This window comes from Nelusetta ayraudi, unplaced genomic scaffold (assembly GCF_046127955.1).
Source record: "Nelusetta ayraudi isolate G7.1 ecotype Tasmania unplaced genomic scaffold, CSIRO-AGI_Nayr_v1 ptg000002l, whole genome shotgun sequence".
NCBI lineage: Eukaryota > Metazoa > Chordata > Actinopteri > Tetraodontiformes > Monacanthidae > Nelusetta > Nelusetta ayraudi.
The window spans coordinates 943,040-969,237 of record NW_027466052.1 but is presented as its reverse complement, the minus strand read 5'-3'; the positions used below and the strand labels follow the sequence as shown (position 1 = coordinate 969,237).

General features: G+C 46.9%; 1 protein-coding gene across 6 annotated transcripts in view; it reads left to right on the top strand.

The window, feature by feature from the left end:
* Window positions 1-26,198, top strand: part of akap13 (A-kinase anchoring protein 13) — a 111,179-nt gene that overhangs the window by 6,771 nt on the left and 78,210 nt on the right. For all 6 annotated transcript variants that reach the window (XM_076031066.1, XM_076030896.1, XM_076031230.1 and 3 more), the window contains exons 2-3: window positions 9,937-9,980; window positions 24,208-24,355. In XM_076031066.1, coding sequence (XP_075887181.1) covers window positions 9,948-9,980; window positions 24,208-24,355 — 181 coding nt within the window. In that variant the 5' untranslated portion in view covers window positions 9,937-9,947. The remainder of the gene's footprint in view (window positions 1-9,936; window positions 9,981-24,207; window positions 24,356-26,198) is intronic.

The following is a 26,198-nucleotide window of genomic DNA, read 5'->3' as shown; positions in this document are numbered from 1 at the left end:
GCCTCCAGCTTGTGATATAAGGCTTGTGGAAAAGTCTGAAGTTAACCGAGACCCCTATGACCATTACAAGTACTGGTCTTGAGCCAAAGCATGATTGTCAGCCGTTGCTGTGGAGTGATGTATTTCATTGATTGCGTTTAGGTGTACCGAAAGGACATTCTGTGGGCGGGTATTTCTCAAGCGGTGAGTGTGAAACCTGATGGAGAAGTGAGCGTCTCATGCACATCGTTGGGATTTTGCACTCCCCCACCCCACCCCAAAAAAAGAAAATGCTGCAATTGTTTTAGTCACGGAGATCTTCAGAACTGGCTGTATTCAAGCAGTTCATTAGACATGGAGAGTGGTCTGAAGGAGTCATGAGAGAGGTCACCCTTAGACCACTCACTAAATATAGAAAAAACATTTATATAGTCCTGGGTAATTTAGAGTTTTCTGTTGAATGGAACCTGCTCATGTTAGCTTCACAAACAAGGGAACTCTGCGCTATGTTGTCACTATCTACAGGTGTACGCCAAAGCATTGTTCATTTAAGACATAACCCAGCAACATCCATCAGCTACACCAGACGTGGCTAATGCTAATCTGAGCAGGCCTGCTGTGAGACGGAGGTTTGCGTCGCTTAGGATTCTACTTGCTAAACCTCTTACCTTCCAAATGCGCCTAACAGCCACTTTCCTTTTCTAAAACTCTGATGTCTCCCCTTGTGTATGCTACTCAGCACCTCGTCGCCTTCTGTCATCGCCACTTTATTTAACACACCGTGGCTCAATGAGCAGATGTGCATTGCTGACTTTAAAATACTAGATTGATCAAGATTATTATTTTTTTTACCGCTTGCTGCTTTTTCCAATCAGTCACATTAGTTGTGATGTAAGAAAACACTTTTTGAAAGATTGGACTGCCAAAAGCAATTGAACTGGATTGCAAGAAATTGTCCTGTTGGTGTTTTGTAATATATTTTGAACGTATCCACGGTGTAAAAAAACGGTTTCGGAATCAGGAAACCATGACAATGTTGTTGGCCCTGGCAAAGCCATTTTCTTTGTTTTTACCTCATCCTTGTACTGGGTTTTGATTAAAAAAAAAAAAAAAAAAAATCCTTAGACAACATTATTGTTGTAACTTATATACCTTCACCCAAGTAGGAAAGATACTGTTCGCAGCGACTAATTTCTTCCTGATCTGGATAAATCTCAGTCATGACTGAAAATACGTGGTTATATCATCCTGCTGCACTTTCAATTTGTAGTTTTTGTCTGTTTTACGTGCTGTATTCTGAGCAAATCTGTGGACACAACACACCCAAGGAACATAAAAGCTGAAAAGCAGTCAAGCGAGTGCTGGCTAGGTCAGCTGTGTATTAAATGAAGAGAGGGAGTGTCATAAACAATAACACAGTCCGATGACAAATAATTACATAAAAACAGACCAGAAAGTGCAAAATGCCTTCATTCAATTGGTTATCAATTCTTCAGTTACATAATCGGCACAAAGAAGCAAAGATACGGTAGATCAGGTGATCTTATTTGGACTTTTGGCGAGCCTCCTAATCCATGTAAAGAGATGATGCATGAGAATGAGGTTGTGATAACATAGGCACACGATCTCTGCTGCCATGGCCACATACTAATACATTCTAGTTGAGGGGCAGTGCAGTATTTTTAGCGAGAATGCAACAATATTTATACAGAGTTTAATATGACGGAGTTTCAGCTCTGTTCCATTTGCTGAGGCCTTTCCTGATGCCAAAGTCAAAGAGTTAAATACTGTCTCTTTTCAGGTGGGGGGTGGGGCTCCATTATCGCTGCCTGTTATTTTTCAGACATTTTCCTCCCGTGTAGGAGGAGATTCTGTCCCGCCACCGCTTGCATATTTTTGCATGTAAATGTAGCCACAACAACAAATTCTTTACCCTCTTTTGGGTTTTCCTGCTGAGCAATTACATGCACTCTATGTCCCAATGTGCACTGTACCAGCATTCTAACGTACCGGAGTAATCACGGATTCCAAAACCTTTATTCCCGCGATGTCACCGGCGGAGCGACGCAACACCACGGGGGGGGCGGGGGGCGAGGAGGTCGGTATCAAGCCGGGGGGAGGAGCGCCGATCAAGGCCCAGAGCCTGATTACAGGCCAGCCCCCCCCCCCACCCCCCCCAGTGCGCCTCACAATAAGATAATGCTATCTGGGCCCTCAGGTATTTGGTTTCAGTGGAGAGGGTAATAACTGTCACCAAACACTGAGGAGACCTTTCATCCCCCCCCGGCCCCCGTTGTCGGCCGCCCGTTTTGTGTGCAAGCCTGCGCACAGAGGCGCCTTTTGTGCGGCGGGGGTGAGGTCGCGTCACCGCCGCGGGCCTCGTATCTGTCCGCGGAGACAATCGCCAGGTTTGATTAAATCAAACGGCTGCGACTATCTCCAATGGCAGTCAACACGCCGTGTCCGAGTCGAGGAGGTGACGTCGCTCGGACCGAATTAGCCGCAAGCCCAGGAGAGATGAGAGAAGACGCAGACGGGGCTTCCAGCGGCACTCAGCAGTCGCACTTTGCTCTCGCCGGAGGGTTTTTTGCGCCGTGGGGGGGGCGGAGCGTTCAGCGTTTGACCCGTCGCCGTCATGGCCCAGTGACTAGCGGCTAACCAGCGACGAAGGCTCGGGAGGTTAAGCAAACGTCCGAGTTAAACATCAAACCCGTGCGGCGCTTCGGCCCGTTCTCAGTCACCAGATGCGTCACCTCTGATGGCCGCGGCGCCGCGTCGTTGCATTCTCTCAAGGAAACCCGGTGACAAAGTCCTCGTAGAATTGACTAATATGGCCATCGAGCGCCCGTAGCTGCCGGCAGCGTGAGTCAGACATTTTCATGGAAGTATTTGGACAGATTGGGCAATCTCGCCCCTTGTTCCCAAGACGTCTGTTTTTTATTTAATCTTTGTCTCGACAGCCGTTTCAAACAAAGCCGGTTAAATAATAAAACAAGATGCGGGGGCCACAATGTACAGTTTGAGAGTCAGGCACGGTTATCACGAGGAGAAACGGGAACTGAACACCTCAACCTACTATTGTGACGCGTACTAACATGCTGGCCTGTGTTGTGCGGAAGCCTCCCATTGGACAGTGTGTACGTTGCCATTGCGCGGAGGTTAATACGGTGCATATCAAATCAGGCAGATAGCAGCAAGCATCCTCGTTCAGTTTGCACTGGTGAGGGCACAGCCGAGGTCCTTCCATCCTCTCTCGGGCTTTGGCTCAGCCTTGACTGCTATCATCGAGTTGCGTCTCTGTCTCTGTCTTCAAGTCATGTCCATGTCCTTGACTGCATCTGCATCTGCATCTGCAAGCACCGAAAGGTTTGCGACGAAGATGCCTGAGGCTGCTGTTGTTGTCCCCATAACTTGCAGTTTCATCAACGTTCTTTGAAAGATAATTAACAGTGGGCTTGTGCCTCACCCAGGAGAAATGCACTACCCAGACATATAAATACAAAAACAAAAAACAAAAGGGGGGGAATAAAGAAGAGTAATGCGGTGCTCTGGGTAAATTGTACATTGCGACATTGTATACACAATTCAAACGACGCGTTTGGCCCAGTGAGCATCTGAGCGGAGACATGCGTCCAAATAAGGTTCTTGAATGAGACGTAAGTCTCTTCCTCCGATCGGAATACTCATGCCCTAGTGTTTGTTATTTTTTGCATTGGGCTTTTCATCATTCATTTTAGTTGCTGTGTCCCAAGTGGAGTTTTTTTTTTTTTTTTTTTTTATACTGACGTGGTGCTCCTCAGTGCTCTGGGCCACTGCCTCTGATTTTGAGGATGGACAATAATCGCTCGCTTTTCTGACAAAGGCTGATCAAGGACGCCTCATTTTTAAATGTTTGCAAACTCTTACATAAAAACCCATTTCTGCCACTAATAGATGGAGCGCAGCTCTGCTTCTTGACCGCAGCAGCCCCGACATAGTGGGTCATGGCTTTGTCGAGTGCAGGATTTGCTATGAATCCAGCCTTAGCAGTTTAAAGTCTGAGGTGCCCCCCTCACCCCAGGAAGGCTCTCATGGAGTGCTGCTCACTTAAACAATTCAGATTAAAACCTCTTAACCACCAGCTGTCCACCACCTTGGAACCAAATGATTAGTTCCTTGTGTGATACTCTGTGCTTTTCCACGCAAAGCGTTCCCTTTGAAGTATTTAAAACGATGTATGGCAATTAAATACAGAGAGATTATTTTGTTTGGTGCCTTGTAGTTTCCCCCGTCGCACGCTCTTGCCTCCCACCTATTCAAGTCCTCACCTTCTCTCGTCTTACTCTGTTTATGGGTGTTTTGTTTTTCGCTGAATCGGTGCGAAAATTGCCAATTCTTCCGACTGCGCGTGAGTGTTGGGGGGCCACGGGTTGCTGTGCTATCGCAGACAAAGGCGACAACGGTCCAACAGGCAGTGCCTTGTTTTTGAATCGGCTAACGCGCCGTAATCCCGTCTTCTCAGCGCATGTGGCCGTCTTGGAGAATCCTCAGCCGATGACTGGGAAGGATGGAGGAGACGGTCTGATTAATGAGTTGTGAAGCTAATCCCCTTCAGTCTCCCATTCACGCTGCAGTCACATGGCCATTATGGCTTATACTGATAGCCAGGGGACCTGTGAAGTCATAACAGGTCCATTCACAACATTGACTTGGCGTATCTCCACTCCTATCCCAGCACTGAGGGGCTTTTCGTCCTTTGATTTATTGGTCCATTTGTGAGGACCGTGCTCTTGAATGTGGCTTAAGCTTTGGCTCTCTGTGGCCTCGCTGCCACGGCGGAAGAAATTTCTCTCTCTCTTTCAGTTCAAAGGCAGTTTGTACCATAATGGAGACTTGAAGGAGTTGGACTAATGGCTGAGTGCACCCACTGTTTTAGCCGGAGTTAATGGGTTGTGTAATCTCTCAAAGCAGGTGTCGGGTGGCCGTAGGGTGAGTTTCGGAGATGTTGTTTCACACACAAGTTTTTTTTTTTTTTTCTGCTTCCAACGGGGAAACATGGTTCACTGTTGGATTTTTAGCCAAAAAACATGGAAAATTCCTAAGATTCAATTTGCTGCATTAAAGGTCGATGCATCCCTCCCTCCCTCCCACTAGAAATCAAAAGATGATAATCTTGATAATGAATTTCATCATCACATGGTAATTCCTTCATGCGAGCCCCTCCCAGGCTGAGCGTTCTGTCTGGCACCTTGGACCACACAGGGGCCTGCTATCCTCCCAGGATATTTTATAAAATAATATTGTTTCCACTATGGAATCATGCCACGTACTTAAGGGCTGGTTGTTTATATGCTGTATGATGACAAACTCTGAGCGTCAGAATGAATGCATCAAAAAAAGTACCCTTTTTTGACAGTTCTTTATTGGTAATGTCACTTTCTTTAAGACGTGTCATTTGATGAAGACACACCTTTAAATGAATAATGAACGCGGAAACCTTTCAACCTGGGCTGCCTGACCTCACACGCATGCGGGGAAGTCCCTCTGAAGTGAAATTCAATATCGGCATTAGAATCGTTTATTTACCCTCTGCCTTTGTTCAGCGCGAGGCCAGTGTGGGATTTTTTGTATGTTTCCGTCTTATGCAGGTCGTTCAGTATTTGGTTTCTGGTTTCTCCTCAGCAGTACCGTCACAATGGTCACCTGACATATGCACTGTCTGTCACGCTGCGTTCAGGTATCGCTTTCGGAACGACTATATCCTTTTGCAGCCACAGTTTTGTGCAACCAGTGTTGTACTGTTTGAAAGAAGCTGCAGATAGTCACTATTGGAAAACGCTTTGCTCCGTATGGTCTTCCACATACATTCACACTGGACAACCGTGGAGGCAATTGGCTCAATACAAGCTTTTCTAACTTAATCTTTTTGAGTTATGACAGAATTGTGTCTGTTGATGAGTGCAGGCCCTTAATTCTCAAATCTGTGGCTTCGCATGGCTCGTAACCTTTTCATCTCGACGTTTAACCAAACTGACGTGCTTTACAACAGTTGGCACTCGGCAACAGTCAATGAGGTCTGAAAACCTGTAATAAGCCTTTTACACTCGACAAAAATGTGACACCCACCACCATCTGGCTTCAGTCCCCAGTGGGAAAGGCTGTAATTCACATCCATCGGTGGCTCAAATGACTTTGATGGAGACACGGGCATTTATCAGTTTCAGTTCTTATTTGCCATGAAGTAAACATGAGAGCCAAACAGGGACCTTGATTATCACCGCTGATTACGACCCAACGATATGACACGCACTCGAGCTCACGCCTTTAAAGACTGCTTTGTATTTGTTAAACATTGTGAATGTCTTTGTTTTGTTTTTTTCACGTGGAACTACACGTGTGTCAATAATTGAAACGAGATATTTTTTAATTAGACCAAAATGTAGTGGGATATTGTATTGCGATTCCATTTCGACTCTCGAAGTCACGATTCGATTCAAAACTGATTCCCTGTTCTAATGATTCTTAATTCAACCTATTCTCAACTTATTCCAATGATGTAAACAAAACTACTACCGCTAAACTTAGGACAAAAGGTAACATTGATTCATGCTGAGGCTGTACCAGAAATAATGTTGTTACACAAACAAAAATTGCACAAAGACACCTCGGGCTAGCTGCTCTTTTCTCCCAGGAAGTTACCAAAAATGAAGTTGTACTCCAATAACACAAATATGTGTTGTTGTTTTTTTCAAGATAGAAACTTTTAAACTGAATCTCTATTCTCAGTGGCTCCAAGAATAAGCTCAAGATACACTGAACAATAAAAACTTGTTATTAATGAATTACCTATACAAGCTTTTACCAGTGTGCGGCTTTACCTGCACATTGGTTTTCAGTCACAAATGTATGAGGCTTATTTGAAGTAACTCGCTCTTTGACGAGGTGCTTTCATCTTTAAGAAAAACTCTGCTTGAGTCAAGACATCTGTTGATGTACACACACTTGTTTTCACTGTCTGACCTGCAGTATTCGAGACAGACACGAGGGCATAGAAATCCTGAGGGAGGGCACGGAAGCCACGGCACGGGTCAATGTCGCCATCTTGTTCCTCTGCAGCAAAAACGGGGAACGTAACGACACACGGCGCGACGCATAGCACTTGCGCAATGTTTAACGCCGAGTGATTGTCAAAAAGATGCCGTGTGATAGAAAAGCCGCAGAAGCAGGAACAGTCAACACTGTAGATCCCCTTTTTTTTTTTTTTTATCACTCACAACGCCCTGTTCTTGCACCAAGGAGTAGCGACAGCATCTGCGAATGGCAATTGCACAAACGTAAAAAGAGGCAGCAAAACCTGTTGGGTACATTATGTGCTAGTCTTATCAGTCAAAGTTGTGCTTGTGGTGAACAAGGCTGGTTCCTGGCCCAGTGCACTGAAGGCAAGAGGATTAGACTCCAGTGTATTATTAGAGCCACTGATTATCCCCCAACCTGATCCGCCTAATTCTAGCTGGAAACTATTTATTTAGCAGAAAAGGGGAAAGAAATGTTTGAACTGGGGCTGCGGAGGGTGAATCTGCCTCGGTGTGCATCAGCGCTCCATCCGCTCCACCGCTGACTCTCTGGGGTGTTTTCTGCTGAACTCATTAGGTCCCGGCCTTTTGTCGCTGCCTCCCCTGCTGTGGGGGTTCATGTGATTAATGCACCGCTGACCGCCGGGGCCGGCAGCAAAGACTTGTTTTAGTGCCAGGGAACAGCAGACAAAAGAAAATTGTCTCTCCAAATAACTGAGCACAGCACCGGCTCTCGAAAAAAAACAAAAAACCCAAACAGTTCTCCGCTCTGGTTGGTGCGTATCTACGCCAGTGTCTCTCCCCGGTAGCCGAACATTAAGGTTTCCGACCCATTGGGCCTAAAGTCCGTAGCCGTGAGGTGTTTGTTTGAATGTAATTACACACCTTGCGCTTTTGACCTTGTGCCCAGAAATCAGCTTTAGGGCCGTTGCCTCTCAGACTTGGAGTGGGGAATCAAACGTGAACATGAGCCGGTAAATCCTGCCACTGATCTTCCCAGGATAAACCCCAGTAAGGGGAGAAGAAAAATGGTGTGCTGTGGTGCTGAAAACCTTGTCTCCTCCTCCCGCTGGAATGGATAAAGCCGCACAGAGTCAGGATTTTTTTTTTTTTTAATATCATTGTTGCTGTTGATAAGTATGCAAGCACAAATGCAGACCATGCAGACCGTGGTTTGGTGAAAAGTGTGTGTGTGTGTGTGTGTGTGTGTGTGTGTGTGTGTGTGTGTGTGTGTGTGTGTGTGTGTGTGTGTGTGTGTGTGTGTGTGTGTGTGTGTGTTCTGTTGGCCTACTCATGCACTATTAACTTCACACAGAGGGTCGGGACGCCTGCCAGGGTCCAGCTTAACTGTCACCTTGTCAGCAACCGTGCTCTGAAGCCGGCGGTGCCGCGACACCCGTTGGCCAGCGCCAGCCAGTGTGTTGTTTAGGGAAGATCGTTTCACTCCCGAGATTCTTTAAAGAAACACCGACCTGATGCTACGTGCTTCCCCCGGCCACTTGTCTACTTGTACTAGTAACTGCAACTGTAGTCATCACCGTTAAATAATAATCCTAAAGACTTTTATTTGGAACCACCGCTTGCCCAGAGAGGTTCAACCTAATTTTTTTTGACATCTGTGAGAATAACGCCCGCTTCTTGTCGTAGTCCCTCATGGCCGACTTGTTGCTATTTTTGCACGCGTTGTCTGAGCATAAAAAGAAGTTTGGTTGAATTTGGAAGGTGTTCAACTGTGGTCTGAATCCAACAGAAGACATCACATCTTGGGGCTCACGGGGGTGAGTTTTCAATGGAAAAGGCTCCGGCACGGCACGCTAACCACGCGGCTCTATTCAAACAGTGCTAATTTTGTTTGACGGGAAACTTGCCGTTGTGATCGTCAACTACCTTTTTTTTTCTCTTCGAAGTACCTGACGATTCGGAAAGTTGCAGGAGGAGTTTGGGAAGAAAACCAGTCGGAGCAACATTGTCAGGAAGTTACGTAGTGCGTACACACAGACGCACTTTACATTTGATATGGAAGAAAATCAAACACTGCGGCACCAAGATATCAGGAATTGACCAAATCTATCTCGACTAAAATGATTATGATATTCAGTCAACTAAAACTAGACTAAAACTAAAACGATTGAGATGATTAAATGATGACTAAAACTAAATAACAATTTAGTCAAAAGTCAAATATATTTAGTTATTAGTTGTATAACTAAATCAAATTTTGCTGTCAAAATTAACACCAAACTGCATTTCTCCCCAAGTGCCACTGCAAGCCACAGTTCATGCGCCGAGGCCCCTCTGTCCGTTAACTATTTCACCGGTAGCATCAGATGATACTCATGCAGACATCGCGGGCTGCTGGAGCGTCAGGGGCGAGCGCTCGATTTCCCCGGAGAGGAGAAACGAGGAGGAGACGCTGAGGGCGCAGCGTTCATCAGCCCGCCGCCGTCGGGCCAGCAACCTCGCTCAAGCACAAGCGGTTCCCTTTGCATCCTTTTCTTTTAGACTCTCACGTTTGCACTTTCACTGTTGCGCTTTCCAAGTCGCGCTCATGATTAGAGAGATTCTTGGCATGCTGATCACGCGTGATCTTGTAATTACAGCAGCCAACAGTTTTGAAGCCCTCAGCTGGAAGCTCTGGGGATATTTCACACAGGAGCTGGTCGGGAATAAAACGGGGCTAAAAGCTCGCCAAAGTGTCGAGTGCCCGAGTTTCAATTGTTACCCAGATTGCTCTACATAACTAAAATATTAACTATGTTCTAATATGTTACTTTGTTGTTTACATCTAATTTCACTCAGTGGAATTAACAAAAAAAAAAAAAAGAATCTGATTCCGCACATCATCTGAGCATTTGAGCATATTGCAAAACTCTAACATTTCCCCTTTGTCTTTTCCCTTTCTCAGTGTCCAGGGATATGAAACTCAATCCACAGCAAGCTCCACTATATGTAAGTATCTTTATTCACGCAAGGCCTTCTCTCCTGTGTGCACAGTCTCGCTCCTTATTCCTACTGCAGAGCTGCAACCTTCTGTTTTGTGTATTCACGCTTGCATTAGAGGGCTGGAGTGGACTGTCGAGATCCATCCTGCCCCAAAACAATTATCCATCCATCCATCCATCTTCTATACCTGCTTATTCCTATTCAGGGTCACGGGGGTCTGCTGGAGCCTCTCCCAGCTTTCTTAGGGCGGAGGCAGGGTGACACCCTGGACAAGTCGCCAGTTCGTCGCAGGGCCACATAGAGACAAACAACCATTCACACTCGCATGCACACCTACGGACAATTTAGAGTGTTCAATTGACCTCACATGCATGTTTTTGGAGTGTGGGAGGAAGCCGGAGAACCCGGAGAGAACCCACGCAGACACAGGGAGAACATGCAAACTCCACACAGAAAGGTCCCAGGCCCGGGCGCCGGAATCGAACCCATGACTTTCTTGCTGCGAGGCGGCAGCGCTAACCACTGCGCCACCGTGTCGCCCCCAAAGCAATTATGCCATCACAAGATACAAGTTTCTTTCATTCTGTGCTTTAACAGGGACTCAGGTTATGTCAAGTTATTACGGAAATATTCCCAACAAGCTGCGCTAGCCTAATATTTTGCGAACTCATTATACAATTTGCATCACATTTCATTATTTTAATGGCCCCAAAAATGTGTCTCCTTGTACGCTGTCTGCATTCTTGTAGAAACCACCCCATTTCATGCGAGTAGACCTCAACCATTGCCGCGCTTATCTCACGTCCAAGGGCCAAGTGTTGGGGACAAAGCAGAGAGAAGTAATTGGGCTTCTGCGTCTCTGTTCTTCACCTCTTCGTCACTCACTCCATTTTTATCAGACCTCATCGCAGGGCCTGCGCGTATTCCAGGAGGGTGGCCGGTCGGACCTATTAAACAGAAGCAGGCCCTGCCTGTGTGTAGTTCTTTCAGCTGTGAGTGACATGATGTAAATGGAAGCAGATTATCTCATGTGATCTAAGGTGGTCTGTTTGAAGTCACTTGAGTTCATTCCGAGCGCTGGTCCAATTAACTGGAATAACTGAGTGTGTGTGTGTGTGTGTGTGTGTGTGTGTGTGTGTGTGTGTGTGTGTGTGTGTGTGTGTGTGTGTGTGTGTGTGTGTGTGTGTGTGTGTGTGTGTGTGTGTGCGCGCGCGCAAGTGCAAATTGGCCAGTGTTTCGGCCCTCTTTATTTACTGTAAGACGCGCTAACACATACCAAACGTGAACAACGAGTCTCAGGGAAAGTAGTTGGAAAAGAAAAGAGAGACTCGTAAAATGTTCAACTCTCCCTTTGGTTTGGTGGCGTCGGTTCAAACAGCCAACCCCGACGGTTTCAATCTCTTGCTTCACCTGTTCAAACCGGCCCACCCACGCTCTTGCCGTCCCCTGCAGTTCAATCCGAAAACATCTAACGATGTGTTTTGACGGAGCGCGGCCCCTTTTTCACCAGAATGTTTAAATCTAAAAAAATCTTCATAGAAGTAAGCACCTGTAGATTGCAGACGACGCATATGTCTTTCAGTGCATATATGTTAACCAAACTAATACTATGGAACAAAACACATCGGCAAAGATGGGAATAAACTAGATCTGCGTAAGTTGTTTAAAAGAAGCAATTTTTAGTTTGGCCTTCGTCCGACCTCCCCAGTTACTGAAGCAGATCCGTAGAAGCGTTGTCGCAATTGTTCCTTATCGTCCGAGGGCGACAACTCTAAATAGAGGAAGAACAAGAAGAGGAAGTGTCATTTTGTTGTCGTTTGTTTTTAGTTAACCCTCCCCTGACCGCTGGTCCCATGTCTGTGCTGCATTACCTGGCGCAACACTGATGGCACATCGTATTTGAGAAAAGAAAACTGACCCGGATCAACATCGCTGGTCTGGTTCTCCACATCGGTCCACTGTTTGTTTGTACCACGCGTCTGTTGGGTATATAATATCGCTCCGCAGTTGTTTTAAACATGGCGAAATTGGCCTAATTGGTGCTGACTTGGTGCCAAATTCTGGCCCAACACCGGTCTGGAGCATCTGATACAAAGTACCGGTGCTCAGTCAGGTTGTGGTTCCTGCTCGGCTGCTATTTTTTCTTGTCCAAGCCAGTACTGGAGCTGGTAATTAAAGCGCAGAGTGTAGATGTGCCACCAGCTGATCACAGAGCCAACCTTCCAAAGGAAAATGGACTGATGGATGGACGATATGAGATGAGTCCATTGTAAATGGCAGAGGTGGGAGCAAATCACACATGTGCAAGTCTCAAGCAAGTCCCAAGTCACTGTGGTGAGAAACAAGCAAGTCAAGTCAAGTCATTGCTCGGGTCAAGCAAGTCACAAGTCAAGTCATACAAAAATCTGATCATCTACCCCAGTTTCCACATTAAGCGTAAATTGCTTTATATGATGTTATGTTGATGCATATCTTAAACTTAACATTGCTTAATATTCGCATCTATATCAGCAAACGTTAGCTTTCTGGCTAATGTTTGACCAATTTGACCAGCCAGTAAGTTAGCGATTGGTTTGCGCATTTTATTGAGCAGACATACCTTCCCTAGCTTTCTAGCCACATTAACCTTAAGCTATGTTAGTATTAGCAAACGTTAGCTTTCTAACAGCCGTACCAGTTAGCTAAGAAGGTGCATTCACGTAGCTTAACCTTTCTTCGTGGGTTTTGTAGTGACGGATGAAGTTGGAAGTTGTGGTTGTTGTGTGACTGATTTTTGAGCTGCAAAAATTTGACCTTCATTACCGCTGTTCTCTTCTTCACAGCGTCACTGTAAAATCACCCAATCATGTTTCAAAATAAAACACATTTTCTAACGGAATCTAAAAAAAGTCGCAAAAAATTGCAAATATTTAGTTTTAAAGAAGTCAAGTCCTCTCGAGTCCTCTGTTGTCTCAAGCCTAAGGGAAGTCTCAAGTCATGAAGGCCAAGTCAAAGTCAAGTCGAATGTTTTATCAGTGTTAGCCAAGCGTCAAGTCCTCAAATGTGCGACTTGAGTCTAACTAACTCTAGCCAAGTCACAGTGACTCCAGTCTGCCACCTCTAGTAAATTGTGCACATTGCGCCCAAGAACAGTCAAGTCTTTACGTTCAGCTTCAGTGAAAGTTTTTGGCAAGCCTGCACTGAGCGTAGGATACAAGTGTCAGAGTCACTGGTCCGCATGCCCTGAGCTAATGGAGGAGGCTGTAACAAAGCCCAACACTGGTGTTTGTGCAGTTAGCATGTTATCAAAGCCACTCTGGATGCTGCATAAAAGTCGAATCAAATCAAGTCATGAGGACGCAGATCCCCCTGGAAACATCTCGGCTGCTCTTCAGCTGAAATTCAGCCTGATGCGTCGATGGGGAATTTGAACCGTTGCTGTGGGAAAATACGTCTCCGCTCTTAATTCCAGACTGTTTAATAACCCTCCAACCGGGGTGGGGGGGGCACGTCTCTTTCCCATTCTTATTTGATGCCACTTGGGTTGCACAACAGCCCACAGCGATGTTTTCGCATTTTCTTTCATAATGGGCCGCACATTTTCAGCGGGGGGACATTACTGGATGGCAGGCAGGCGTGTCTCGCACGTCCGCTCTTGCTCGTTGTGTCACGGCGTCCCGACACGGCGCTGCAGTTCTCTCCGAGCAAACTCCGACCTCAACTGCCCCCCCCCCCTTTTGTTGTGGGGGGATCTCCACAAATATTTTGCTCCGACGCAGTAGAATTCTATTTATCCCCCCCCCCCGAGATTAATTTCAACGCATTTCGGGGGTCTCCTCCGAGTCTCCTTGGCTGCAGGAATTCTTTTGGCGCTAGTCACCTGGGTGGTCCGCTCCACCGGCGCAGCCCAGGAGAGGTGATTCAGGTGGAGGAGGTGCAGTGAGATGCCGAGCCACTCTCAGATTACTGAATTACCCACCGTGTCGGGCAGACTGTGGCGGCCGCCCCGCCGAGGTTATCTCGCCGGCTTCTAAATCTTGTTAATGCGGGTCAGGGCGGGACCTGTAAACCCAGAGCCCCCCCCCCCCCCCCCGCCGGCTCATATTGCCTGTCGTCATCGCGGCCCGCTCTCATGCGAACGGTACCCCCCCACCCCCCCTAAAAAGCAAACCGCAGGGGCAGTCTCGCCGTTGGTTTTTGGGACGCGGCGGCCGAGCGCAAACTCCAGTTTGTTCCATTGGTTCACGGCTGCGAGGGCAACGGTTTGTTGCACACGGCTCGGAAGACGACCGACCTGCACCTTCCGAGGACGACTGGAATTCTGTGAGCTTGGCGTGTTTCTTGCGCTTCCGGGGAGGGACAAAGTTTTTCGCAATTGGGCCTCTTCTTTGTCGTCTACTTTCTTTTAAAAAAGAGAGGAACAATCGAAACAGGAAGTAAAGACATGCTTCAAATTAGACGGCTGCATCATTGCGTGGTTAAAATGTCGGGCAGTGTGCAAAAATGTCACATTTAGGTACATCGCAGTGGGAGCACACCACAAGCACATGCTCGGGTCAAAGAGTTTCCCCAACATGGCAATTCTTTGGGCATTTTATTTTGGTAATGTGAGGAAGTACCGGTCAGCACTGACAACCAGGTGAGGCAGACACAGGGAATCAGATGAATGTGTGTGTGTGTGTTTTTAAAGCACACCCACATACACACACAAACTAGCCAGACAACCTTATTTCTGATGATTGGTTAGCGTCATGCTTCAGAGGAACCAGGCCTCCAGGAATGCAGGCCTTGGTACAAATCAGAATTTGGACTCTTAAAAGAGCAGTTCCACATCTCATGGAAGTGACTGACTCACATTTTATTAAATGAACATTCAGGTGCACTCTGCTAGTTAGCTAGTCTAGATTGCTGTTTGTAAATATTGGACCGCCATAAAAGTATTCAGGTAAAAGTCAAGGCCGCGCAGTACTTCTCGGAGCCAAGCGCTCCTTCAGATGAGGAAACAAGCATGTGTGGCCAGGCTTTTTTATTTATTTATTTATTTTTCACTTTCAGAGAGCCGAGTTGGAGAAAGTTGTGACATCATTTGTTTGACAGAGGGATAGATTGTGGAAAAACGTGTCGTCTTCCCTGAACCCGATGAGCGAGTCGGCCGCGTCGACTGCGAGTCAACACGCTGTTTACATTCTTGGCCTTTTGGGAGACACAATGTCTTCCAGGCCGCGGCGCAATTAAGCGAGCAGGTAGGGGTTTGTTGTTGTAGCGCCGGCGGACACGCGACTGTGGACGCGCAGGCAGCTGCGGCGATGGAATCCGCGCCCTCTCCGCAATGCGACCATCCCAAGTTGCAGGGAAAGCGCGGATGCGGGGAATGGCGGCGGCCCTTTTGTCTGTTGAAGAATGTGTGGACTTTGTTAGGCCACCGTGCTTGGTGCATTTTTCTGTTCTCCCGGAGCTGTAAAACAGCCAATAGCAAGGGACCGACGGACACATTTCGGTCATATTTCATCTTTCACATCAGGTCATAAGCTGAGTTCTCACTATGAGTTGATTTGTGGTAACATTTATTTTCTGGTGCTTTTTTTTTTTTTTTTTTTTACCTCCTTCTGGTTGACTGGATTTCCTATATACATTTCAATACCATTGTTTTTTTCGCTGTGCGCGACAGGCCTTTCATGCTGTTGCACCGGAATCATGCGAGTAAACACAATGCAGACTTCTTCTTACAAAAGTCTTAGATGAGATTTATTCAGTACGCCTGCATAGAACCTGCGGTAAAGTGCAACGTCGGTAACGAGTGATCGTGATTCAGCCATTCATAACCAGCTGGTGAAGTTCGCTGTGTTGAGACTCGCGCAGGTCCCTCCGCTGCAAAGCTTTACTATTGCAGCCCAGGGAATGCAGAAACGTGCAACGAAATGAGGAGGAATAGCTTCCAGATGTTGCAGATGTGCAAGAGTTGTGTACTTACAAAAAGTCAATTCAAATATTTCTATTTATACAGGTTGCAAAATATTTTCTTTTCATTTTTTTTGTCTGAGGCCGGATGCAGAACTTCAACACATTTGTGACACTGACGGAAATGCTTTGATTTTCTCTTATATTGAAAAATGTGTCATTCTTCGGTGCCAAATTCTGACATCCAGGAAAATTAACCTTGGCGTCTGCGAGCCATTAATCATTTGGCATATGTGAGTCAAGATCTAAAGTCGCTGGCGTTCGGCTTTCACATGATGAAGGCTTGAAGGAAAGATGCTGGAGAGCTTTTGTATACGATAGAGTGAAAATTAGCGTCTTTGCTGAAGTCCGAAGCGTTGCTCCACTTCATGAAAGGCAAATTAAAAAAAACCCCAAAACAAAACAAAAAAACACGGGAATACAACAAACTGGATGTGGAGGAAGTCCTCATATGAATTGCCAGTAAAATGGAGAATATTGATTTTGTGCTGTAATGGCAGCATATTTTTGACAGCTGGTATAAAAAAAGTAGCGTTTTGGAACCAGTCTCCAAACCAAGGTACCGGAATCGTCTATTTTTTTTAAATTTTTTTTAATGGTACTCAGCACTACTTGTTTCCTATGAATTTGTTTTTCACTCAGCAGCCAGTCACTCACTCACCTATACTCATGTATTTACTCTCTTTCCCATCGTATGTAGGTGTCAAACAGGCCGGTAATGTCAAACTGACACAAAGAATTCAAATTCTTCCCATTGATTTTCAAATTGTGTTTTTACTTGAAGTGCCCATACATCCGATTAAAAGATCCTTATGAGATTGTTGCACAGTTTCAGAAATGCATGGATGTATTTTGAGTGGTAGGAAAAAAAACCTCTGTATGAATAAAAAGTATGCGTAGATCTCGGCTAGGGTGAGTCACACTGCCAGGAAGGAGCATGAATAAACCTTTAGCTTTTATCACAGCGTCTATACATGGAACATAAAATCTGAGTGTTGTCCACGCTCTGTTTGTGTGCTGTTGATATTTCAGTTTCCATGCAACCAGACTGAGTGTGGGTTATGAAACCTGCTTCATTTAATGGGCGAGGGAGAAAAAAAAAAACGAACAACTACAGAATCTCGGACGCGAGGATTTCAATATTTAACTCGAGCCGCCTTCGGTCGGGAGTCCGTGTTTTGAAATCAGCTCTTGCCGAAACTGCATCTGAGGTTAAAAATAAAGGAGGTTTAAACCTTCCACCTAAAGGAAAAAGAAAGCTAGAAATCAGGGAGCACTTAACCTGAATGGAACAGCCCCAGTGTGCTGCTGCAACATGTGGCTTTTACTCACACATGGGCCGGCAGAATCAAAGTGTGTGTGTGTGTGTGTGTGTGTGTGTGTGTGTGTGTGTGTGTGTGTGTGTGTGTGTGTGTGTGTGTGTGTCTCTAAGGGAGGTATGGCTCTTAGCCTCCAGCTGTTCTTTTGACATTGCCTGTTGCCTGTTGAAGCTCCATGATTAGCAGGTCAATACCCCAGCAGGTCGCACCGCTGAGCACTCATTAGCAGCAGGGAGCACAATCAGATGATGTGGCTGACGTGCGTGCGTGCGTGCGCGTGCGTGTGAGTGCGTGCGTGCGTGCGTGCGTGCGTGCATATATATATGTGTGTATGAGCTGTCACCAAGTTTCGATGTGCGCTTCCTAGTTGCAGCGATGCAGGTTGGTGCCAGTTGTCGCTCTGCTTTGCATTGAAGTCGTCCTAATGAGACGCTGCTCTCGGGCTGCGCTCTTCCTCCCTTGCAGTGCGTGCCTCTGCAGCGGAGGCCGTGTGTGCCGTGCAGCTGCCTTTCCCCTTCCTCCGTCCCCCGCAGATGTTTCACATCTTTCTTTCTCCACCTCCACCCACCCCCTGCCGGCGCATTTGCCTCTTAAAGAGCTGCAAGTGGTCTGACTCGGTGGCCGGTCGCTTCCGCTCTCCAGATTTGCCCTCTTTTGTTGCTTCGCAGAGGTGAAAACCAAAAAAAATCCACCAAATTTAGCAAAAAGAAAAAAAAGAAGGCAAGGTTTGTCCCAAAACGCCTACTTATGTGCTAAATATTTAATGTTTTGAGCGCCCGGGCGTTGGAGAACGCGGCGTGCTATTTGTGCATTCAAAACAGACACTTCACGCCCCCAGCGAGCGACACAGTGGCGCTGACGCAGCGGAGTTGGCACGGCGGCGTTAGCGTACTGGTTAGCTTACATTGGTACCCCCCCCCAGCCCACTCTCGAATCAGCTCATATGTTCTGAGCGAGGGTGAAAATTGTGTATTGGTTTTATGTGTGATAAATCGTCACCTTTATTGTTTTTTGCCATCTGTTTGCAATTGGACGCTACAAAAGAAGAAGAAAATGTGGCTCGCGGAAAAAGTCATTTGGCGCGCTGCCTTAAAATAGCACAGGGAGCGTTCACGCGATTTTGGGTCGCTGGATTTTTTTCATTTGATGCTTTTATGATGCAATGTCATTTTTTGGCATCAGAGTGTTGGTGCAGAAAATTGGAGAGAAGATAAATAATAAATAAAAAAGCAAATAAATAATCTTTGAGATTATCTTTCAATTATTATTATTATTATTACATACAATCTAATTATTGTTTAATCATTTTATTATGAAATATAATTGCCTGCCAGTCAAGCACATCTTCCACAGCGTTGTGTGTGTGTGACGTGCTGGGTTCTGCCATTTATCAACACTGCGACACTGCTGCAAAAAAGTGGCCAACTTAAGTGAGAAAATGCGGGGCAGCACACATTAAGTAAGCCATACAGAAAAGTGTCAATGATTATCAACGTGTTACTTGATAGTATTCTTACTCTAAAAAAATGTAACAATGATATAATAGCAAAGAATGTTAAAAAGACATTTCTAGAAAGTTAGTGTTTCTTTATATATTTTGCATCATCGTCTGTTGGTTTTGGAAGGGGGTCCCCGGCCAGAAGCTAATGCTGCTTGGGGAGGCCGTGGCGTGGAAAAGGTAGCGGGTTGATATTGTGACTGCAAGTGGTGCGACGGAGGAAGCCGGGGCCTCGCTCCCTTTTCACCTCTCCTCTGTCGGTGGCAACGGCGTCAAACTCATTCCGCACCGGCACATTTTCATTCTCTTGCCGAGCGCGGCCCCGCACATCCACCGAGGTAGCAACCCCCCCCCCCCCCCCCCCCCACCCCAAGGCCTCATTTCCAATCCGAGCGGCGGGATGAAAGATGTTTTTTTTTAATGGAGAGAGTATATGGTGCCTGCTGGCTTCCTCACATGCACAACTCATTCGGGCCCCTCGCTGCCTCTGCGTTGCTTGTTAAGGCAAACCCCCTGCAAACCCCCTGCAACCCTCAGCTTTCGGATGGTGACTGCAGGCTGTTTCTCTTCCTGTGGCCTCTGGCCTGTGTGGCTGTCTTTGAACACCCCCCCCCCACACACACACACACCCCACTCCGCATCGCTCAGCAAGCGCTGAGCCAAACACAGGCTCGTCAGTCCCCAAGGCTGTCGGTTAGCCTCGCTGCTGTCAACTAGCTTAGCCGCCGCCGCCTCCCTTGTATGATCCAATGCCCCGAGGCCACTGCTTTACAGGCCTGGGAGGCGGCACCTTTAACCCTGACTGTCGAGCGCTCCCCCGGTGCCCCACCGCCCCCCTCTTTGGCGGCCACGCCCCAAGCAGACTGGATCGCCGGAGAGCGGGAGGTGAGGCGGTGAGGTTGGACGGAATGAAGCATCCCATTATTCCTCCATCTCGGTGTCAACAAGCTGCGGTCCCCCAGCGGAAAGCAGCTCACTTTGAACAATATGGCCATTTTATTCCCCCCCCCCCCCCCCGCCCCTCCTTCCCCGCCCTCCTCCTCCTCAGTCTGTCCTCGAACGACGCGGCGTTGTTGCCCTCCAACGCTCCAGCCACAGCGCAGCGCTTGTCTCTGCAGACAAGGCTGCACAATGAGCCGTGAACAGCTTTTTATTGTCACGGGAGTATTGGCATATTGGCAAAGAGGAAAATAATCTGTGGCAGTGTACCTTCTTGGTACATTGCTTCAATGAGTTCTTCTGCTTAGTTTTTTCTGCTGCTTTTTTTTGAGTAAGAAAAGGTCTGAAATGCAGAAAAGCCTACAGCCTTTCACCAGCTACTTCATTAGGTACAATGTACAAATGTGTAATTAGCCAATCACGTGGGAGTAACTCGTGGGGTAGAAAACATTGTGTGTGAGCATCAGAATTGGGAAGAAAATGGATTTAACTGATTTTGAACAGCAACATTGTTGAGTTTCCACAGTGCTGCTCTGCTGAGATTTTCATAAGAGTAAATATCCAGCGATTAGCAGTTTTGTGCCATGATGATGACGAAAATGCCATGTTGACGTGAGAGGTCAGAGGTTCGAATGGGCAGACTGGTTGGCGACCATAGAAGGCAACATTAACTCAAATAACCACCGAGTACAACTACAGTCTGCGGATAAAGTGCACGACAGCTCCACGCACGCACGCGCGCACACGGTCATTACACCCACCGGTCACTGTATTAGGTAGCCAGTAGGAAGAAGGTGTACCTGAGAAAGTGCACCAGTGAGTAATGAAGGCTTTATCTACTATTATTCCTTGGATGTCCTTTTGTATAATATATTTCATTTTTGTAAACGTGTTCGCATATTGGCTTATTTCCTTTGTTAAAGTTTGTAATATATGGCTTTATTTGTGATTTTTCTATCGGTAAAAGCTTAATATGCTGCCCTTAAATACTTTAACTAAAGTCTGTACTCGCAGTACATAAGAGTTATTTGGTTTTTTCTTGACCTTAGAATGGCATATCCAGGTTTGTGTGGGTAGGCCATCCTAGCTCACGGGCAAGCTTGGGAGGGGGAGAGAGAATGAAAGACGCTGCAATCTAAAATGTCACCACTTGATGTCACTGTTTCTTTTTTCCGAACCTCCTTAAAGGCAATAAAAAAAATGATATGTGAGGTTCTCGTGGTCTTATCTTCTGGAGTGGAGCGTCCCATCATATGGGGCCACGCCCACAAGGTTTACCTTATCCCCTCCCCCTCTAACCCACTGGAAAAGTTTCCCTACCACCATCTCAAACAGCGAGACGCAACCGCCCCTACTGTGGACAAACGTGCCGCAACTTCAGAAAATGCGCGCAAACAGCAAGAACTTCAAATGAATGACTGCTTTAGCTAAAACTACGCTGGCTATGACTCTAAATCTGGAGGCTTACCTTCTGTTCCCAGCCCTTATCACCATGCCATGTTTCCAAGGGGACCACTATCAGGGACGGACCTGCCAGAGGGCCAGTCAAGAGCGCAAAGCCTCTTTGTTTTGGTTTACGTGCTGTGCTCAGCTGCGCTCTCCAGTGCTAAAAACAACTTGCTTTATTGCCACCGAATGTGACGCCTTCTTCTTCCGTTTCCGTGGCGCTGCAAGGCTGCCGTTAAAGATTAATGTCCTCTGCAGTATTTCTGCAGTTGGTTGGTTATGTGCTGCCGAAATACGATCTGTGCCAGTTTGAGTATTAGCCATGACTGGGAAAAGACTTCTGTTGCTTGAGAGCCTCTCCAGCAGGGTTTTCCAACTGGCGGGCCGTGACCCGAAAGTGGGTCACGGAGCTGTTTTGATTGGGCTTGAGTGGGCAGTTTGAGTGAGATTTTAATATGTATATACATTTTTTAGAGAAAATGTTGGGCATTTATTTTGCAACACACGCAATTCAATTCAACAATTTCAATAATTTATTTACTCGACATGATAGAAATAAATACATTTGAGTTGCAACTTCGTGTGTGTCCTGAGGCTCCACCAGTTGAGCACCGCTGCTCTACACAATATCAATCAACGCGAGTGGCCTTTGATTCGCACAATGTATTGGCCTCCAGGTTGAAGGCATTGACATAGCGATGGCTTGCAATCATCGTCTCCACCCCGTCCATAAGGAGCAACCTTGACACCGAGTGGAGACGCAAGACGAGTCCAAGCTGCCGGCACCGGAGCCTCGCTGTTAATCATGTTTCCTCCTCCTTTACTACGTTTGTTTTCTTTGCTCCTCCTCCTCCTCCTCCTCCTCCTCCACCGCCTTCCTTCTTGCGGTCTAAAACCTGGCGGCCGCGTTCGCTGACTTGGCAAAAAGCGTTGGTGGCTCGCCCCTGTGCTCCAGCTTCGGGCTGCCGCCTCACTCTTTGTGTGTTAATGATACCGCTTGATTTATTTAGGTGCAACATTCCCACATTCCTTTTTTTTATGACCGGTATAAACTCTTGACGCATTAGCGTAATTGTTCGGGTTTGTTTCTACAGACTCTGACGAGGTTCGGTCGGCGCTGCTCGCTGCTCTCCGCTAGCGCGTCCGATGAAAAGGAACTGAAGAACTGCAGTTTACGACTGGTGTCAACCTTTTTTTTTTTTTTTTTTTTTCCAAATGTTGTTCTTAAGAAATCAGTGAAACATTTTCACCCACAGGAGAAATTGCATTCAATTCCCTAAATCCTTTCTGCGTTAAACGTTGTCATGGCTAAAGTTTTGTTGAGCCGCGGGGCCGCGGCAGTAACCGCACCGCAGAGGTTTTGTGACGTAACCACCAGACTGGCGTCACACTGCCATGTTTCTCTCCCCCCCCCCCTCCTCCACTGCGTTCAGTTTTCAGGAACTCGGCCGCCCACCACTCCAACTCCTCCTGTCTCGAGCAGTTTGCGGAAAAGTCGGGGGGGAAGTCCGTCACACATGCGAGAGTGGAGAGGGGTGGGGGCTCTTTAGCTCTTGTTGTTAGCATGCACTCCCGTCTGATGCTCGCATTTAAAATCTTGATCCCCCCCCCCCCCAATTGCTCTCACGATATACATTTTCTTTTAAAAGTTTTTAAAAACATTTTTTTTGAACATAATGTAGGAAAAAATAAACATGAGAAGCACTCTCTCTCTCTTTCTTTCCTCCTTGTATTTTGCCGTCAGAGCAGAATTTAACTCGAGCGCAACTCATGCGTCAACATTTGACTCAGACTAAAAGATTTGCAAGTCATGTCAGTTGTCACATAAAAGCTGTTTCTCAGTGTACAATGTTCAATCTCCCTCGCCCCCTCCCTCCCAAAAAGCAGCGGGGAAATATATTTCCACAACCAAAGACTTGAAACAAGATTTTAAATCGTGTAGCTGCGCTCAGAAATACAACATTTAACTTCTTTTCTGCTGATACGGGCAAGTGTAGGCGCAGGCGGAGCGGGGCTCGGGTCCGCTCAGGTGTTGAGACAGTCGGCTGGCATGACAAGCAGCTGATTTCCGTCTCCGGCGCGGAGGCGCTGAGAATAAATGTCATTTGCATGCCAGACTTTAAACCGCCGGAGACGGGAGACAGGCGGCATTTCAAATGTTCTCTGAGACAGAAATCACTGGCAGCAGCGCGCCGCTGGTTCGAATAAAGGATTCAGCGGAGAGAGAGAGAGAACGAGAGCGGGGTGGGGCGGAGGGAACCCCCCCCTCCTTCCCTCTCCTGCACATGACTTCACAGCCTCAGTGTTTCAGAGCAGGAGCAACGAAATTAAACCACACGAAATGTAGTCGAGAGGATCGCTGCAGCAGTTTGACGAGAAATCTTGCATTGTAACGCAGCCACTTGAAGCGCGCCAGCTTTATTAAATTCTGCCTTTCGGCTTTAAGAGACGTTTTTTTTTTTTTTTAAACAAACAAGCAAACAAAATAAACTCCTGCATGTAATGGTGCACAAAAAAAAAAAATTAGCTGAGAAAATTTTCTCTGTCTCACTCCAACTTCTGTAGTAATCTGGTGGTCTTGCCAGTCAGAGGAAGGAAATCATGTGAGGTTTTGCATTAGCAAATCATAGGTAATGCAATTAGAGTTGCTGCACCTCATTATGCCGTCCACTTTCCATCAGGGGAAGTCATGTTAACTTTTAAAAAATGAATTTACCTTCACAATCTCTCCCTCTGTCTCTTTCCCTCTGTCCCTCTCCCTCTGTCTCTCTCTGTCTCTCTCTCTCCCTCTCTCTCTCTGTCTCTCTCTCTCTGTCTCTCTCTCTGTCTCTCTCCCTCTGTCTCTCTCTCTCCCTCTCTCTCTCTCTCTCTCCCTCTGTCTCTCTCCCTCTGTCTCTCTCCCTCTGTCTCTCTCTCTCTCTCTCCCTCTCTCTCTCTGTCTCTCTCTCTGTCTCTCTCCCTCTGTCTCTCTCCCTCTCTCTCTCTCTCTCTCTCTCTCTCTCTCTGTCTCTCTCCCTCTGTGTCTCTCCCTCCCTCTCTCTCTCTCCCTCTCTCTCGCTCTCTCTCTCTCTCTCTCCTCGCTCTGTGTTTACAGGGGTGGTGTGTTATCACAGTGCAGCTCACCGATGAAGCGCCAGACGACGAGGGCGTGGACTACTTCCTGCTGTTTGCTGGCAGCACACAGAGGCACCTGACCAGCACACTAAGGACCGACCATGACACCTTGCATGCACTCTGTCCCGGTGAGCCAAATCAATTCACAAATCCCTGCGGCTCTAACGAGCGTCGCCTGGAGAGAGATGTGGGAAAACTGCTTCAACTGAAACTTCAGTTCACGTCCACTCAAAGACCCAGCAACATGATTTTTCCAATGGTGCACAATTAAATACTCCAAAAAGGAGGTCGATCTCCTGAAAACAGCTTATTTAGCCCTCTGTTTACAGCCTCCAGCAGAAGTACTCAGCTTATGCTCCCATGTCCAAACAGGTACTTGGCCAGATCTCTCACATGGACTGGTCTTGAGGGGTGGAATAAACACCTGGCTGGATGTGCTGTTAGTAACCTGGGAGCATCATCAACAACCTCTGTGACGTCACAAAGGGTGGATTTTCTTGAAGTGTGCATGTATTTCTTTTTCAAGTGGAGCAAACAAAGACTGCCTACTGACAGTACAGACACATATTACTGACACAAGACACTGCCAATGTGGCTTTTCCATCATTTGGCACCTTTAAAATGGCATCAAAAGGGTTTGGTTATGAAAAACTAAATAGGCCGGGCGTGGAAATAAGCACAGAAAGAGAGAATGCACCCCAGCAGGCCCTCCGAAATATTGATTAATCCCCTACAGCCTCCCACATTAACTCAACGGGGTGCTAAAGCGTGCTGGCATGTTCGACTGTCTCATTACTCTGATAAGACGCCGGTGTTATTCTGCGCTCGCACGGGCCACAGCTGTTGAAGAGGGCAATAAACAATTTATCCTCTGCTGCCAACGTTCCTGGTTTTGAAACTAATGTTGTGATTTGTGAAAAAGAGGAATCGCCCTATGCCCCCCTCCTACTCCCCCACCCAAGAGCCCAGCACATTCATCACTTCCCCCAGAGAACATCCCAACGTATTTCCGAGCGCCACGGTCGGAGCGATACTCGCTGCGATCTGGATGTGGAACAACAGGCGGCGTGGAAATAAGGGGTGAAAGGTCACTGTGAAGTGATAAAAGGCCGCTAAAGCCCAAGAAAAACTGCAGTGGTAGAATAATATTTGGGGGAAGTCTTGAGGAAAACGTTAGCCGGAGAGATTTATGGGATGTTTACCTTGCTGATTTCCTTAAAAGTCTGCATTCCTCGCAAGGAAAAAAAGAAAATGTAACAGTTTCAGCTGTGTTGTTAAGAGCTGGGCCCAGTTAAAGCCATCCCTCCGCAGAGGTCCACCAGGCCATGGTGGGGGATCAGAAGAGGCGTTTTCTTCTACGACCTGATTAGCTCCGCCTCAGTGAGCCCTCCAGTAAGTGCGAGCAGAGCTCAGGAGGACCTGTGAGTCCTGTGACCAGGCAGAAGGTCGTCGGATGGAATTCTCTGGCAGCCTGGGAAAATGCTCGCGGACGAGTCTGTTGTCTGATTTTAAAGGGGTAGTTCACTCAGCGCCATGCCGCTGGATGTTCTCCGCCGTCTTTCTAATCCACATAACCCTTCTGGGGTTTCACAGATGAACGGCCACGGTGACGACGAGAAAGCAACGGAAAAAAAACACTGCAAATATTTTCAAAAAACAGCTTGCACGGCTACAAAGTAACTAACGAAACAAAAAGCCAGCAACACTCGCGTCCTTCTGAAGTGGGTTTTGATCCTCACTGATACAGTAAGGCGCCACACAACAGACTGGTTTTAATTGAATGTCTTCTTCAGTGCAACAGCGAAGCGCAAAACCACCTTCCTGTATGCGTCATGCAGCAGTTTTTTTTTTAGAGAAGTTTGCTGTCCAATTTAACTGGAAACTGTGATTTTCACCCACTGTTAAGTCCTAGTCAGTAGCCACATTCACACATGAACAAAAGATCAGTGTGAATTTAAATTTTGCATAGCC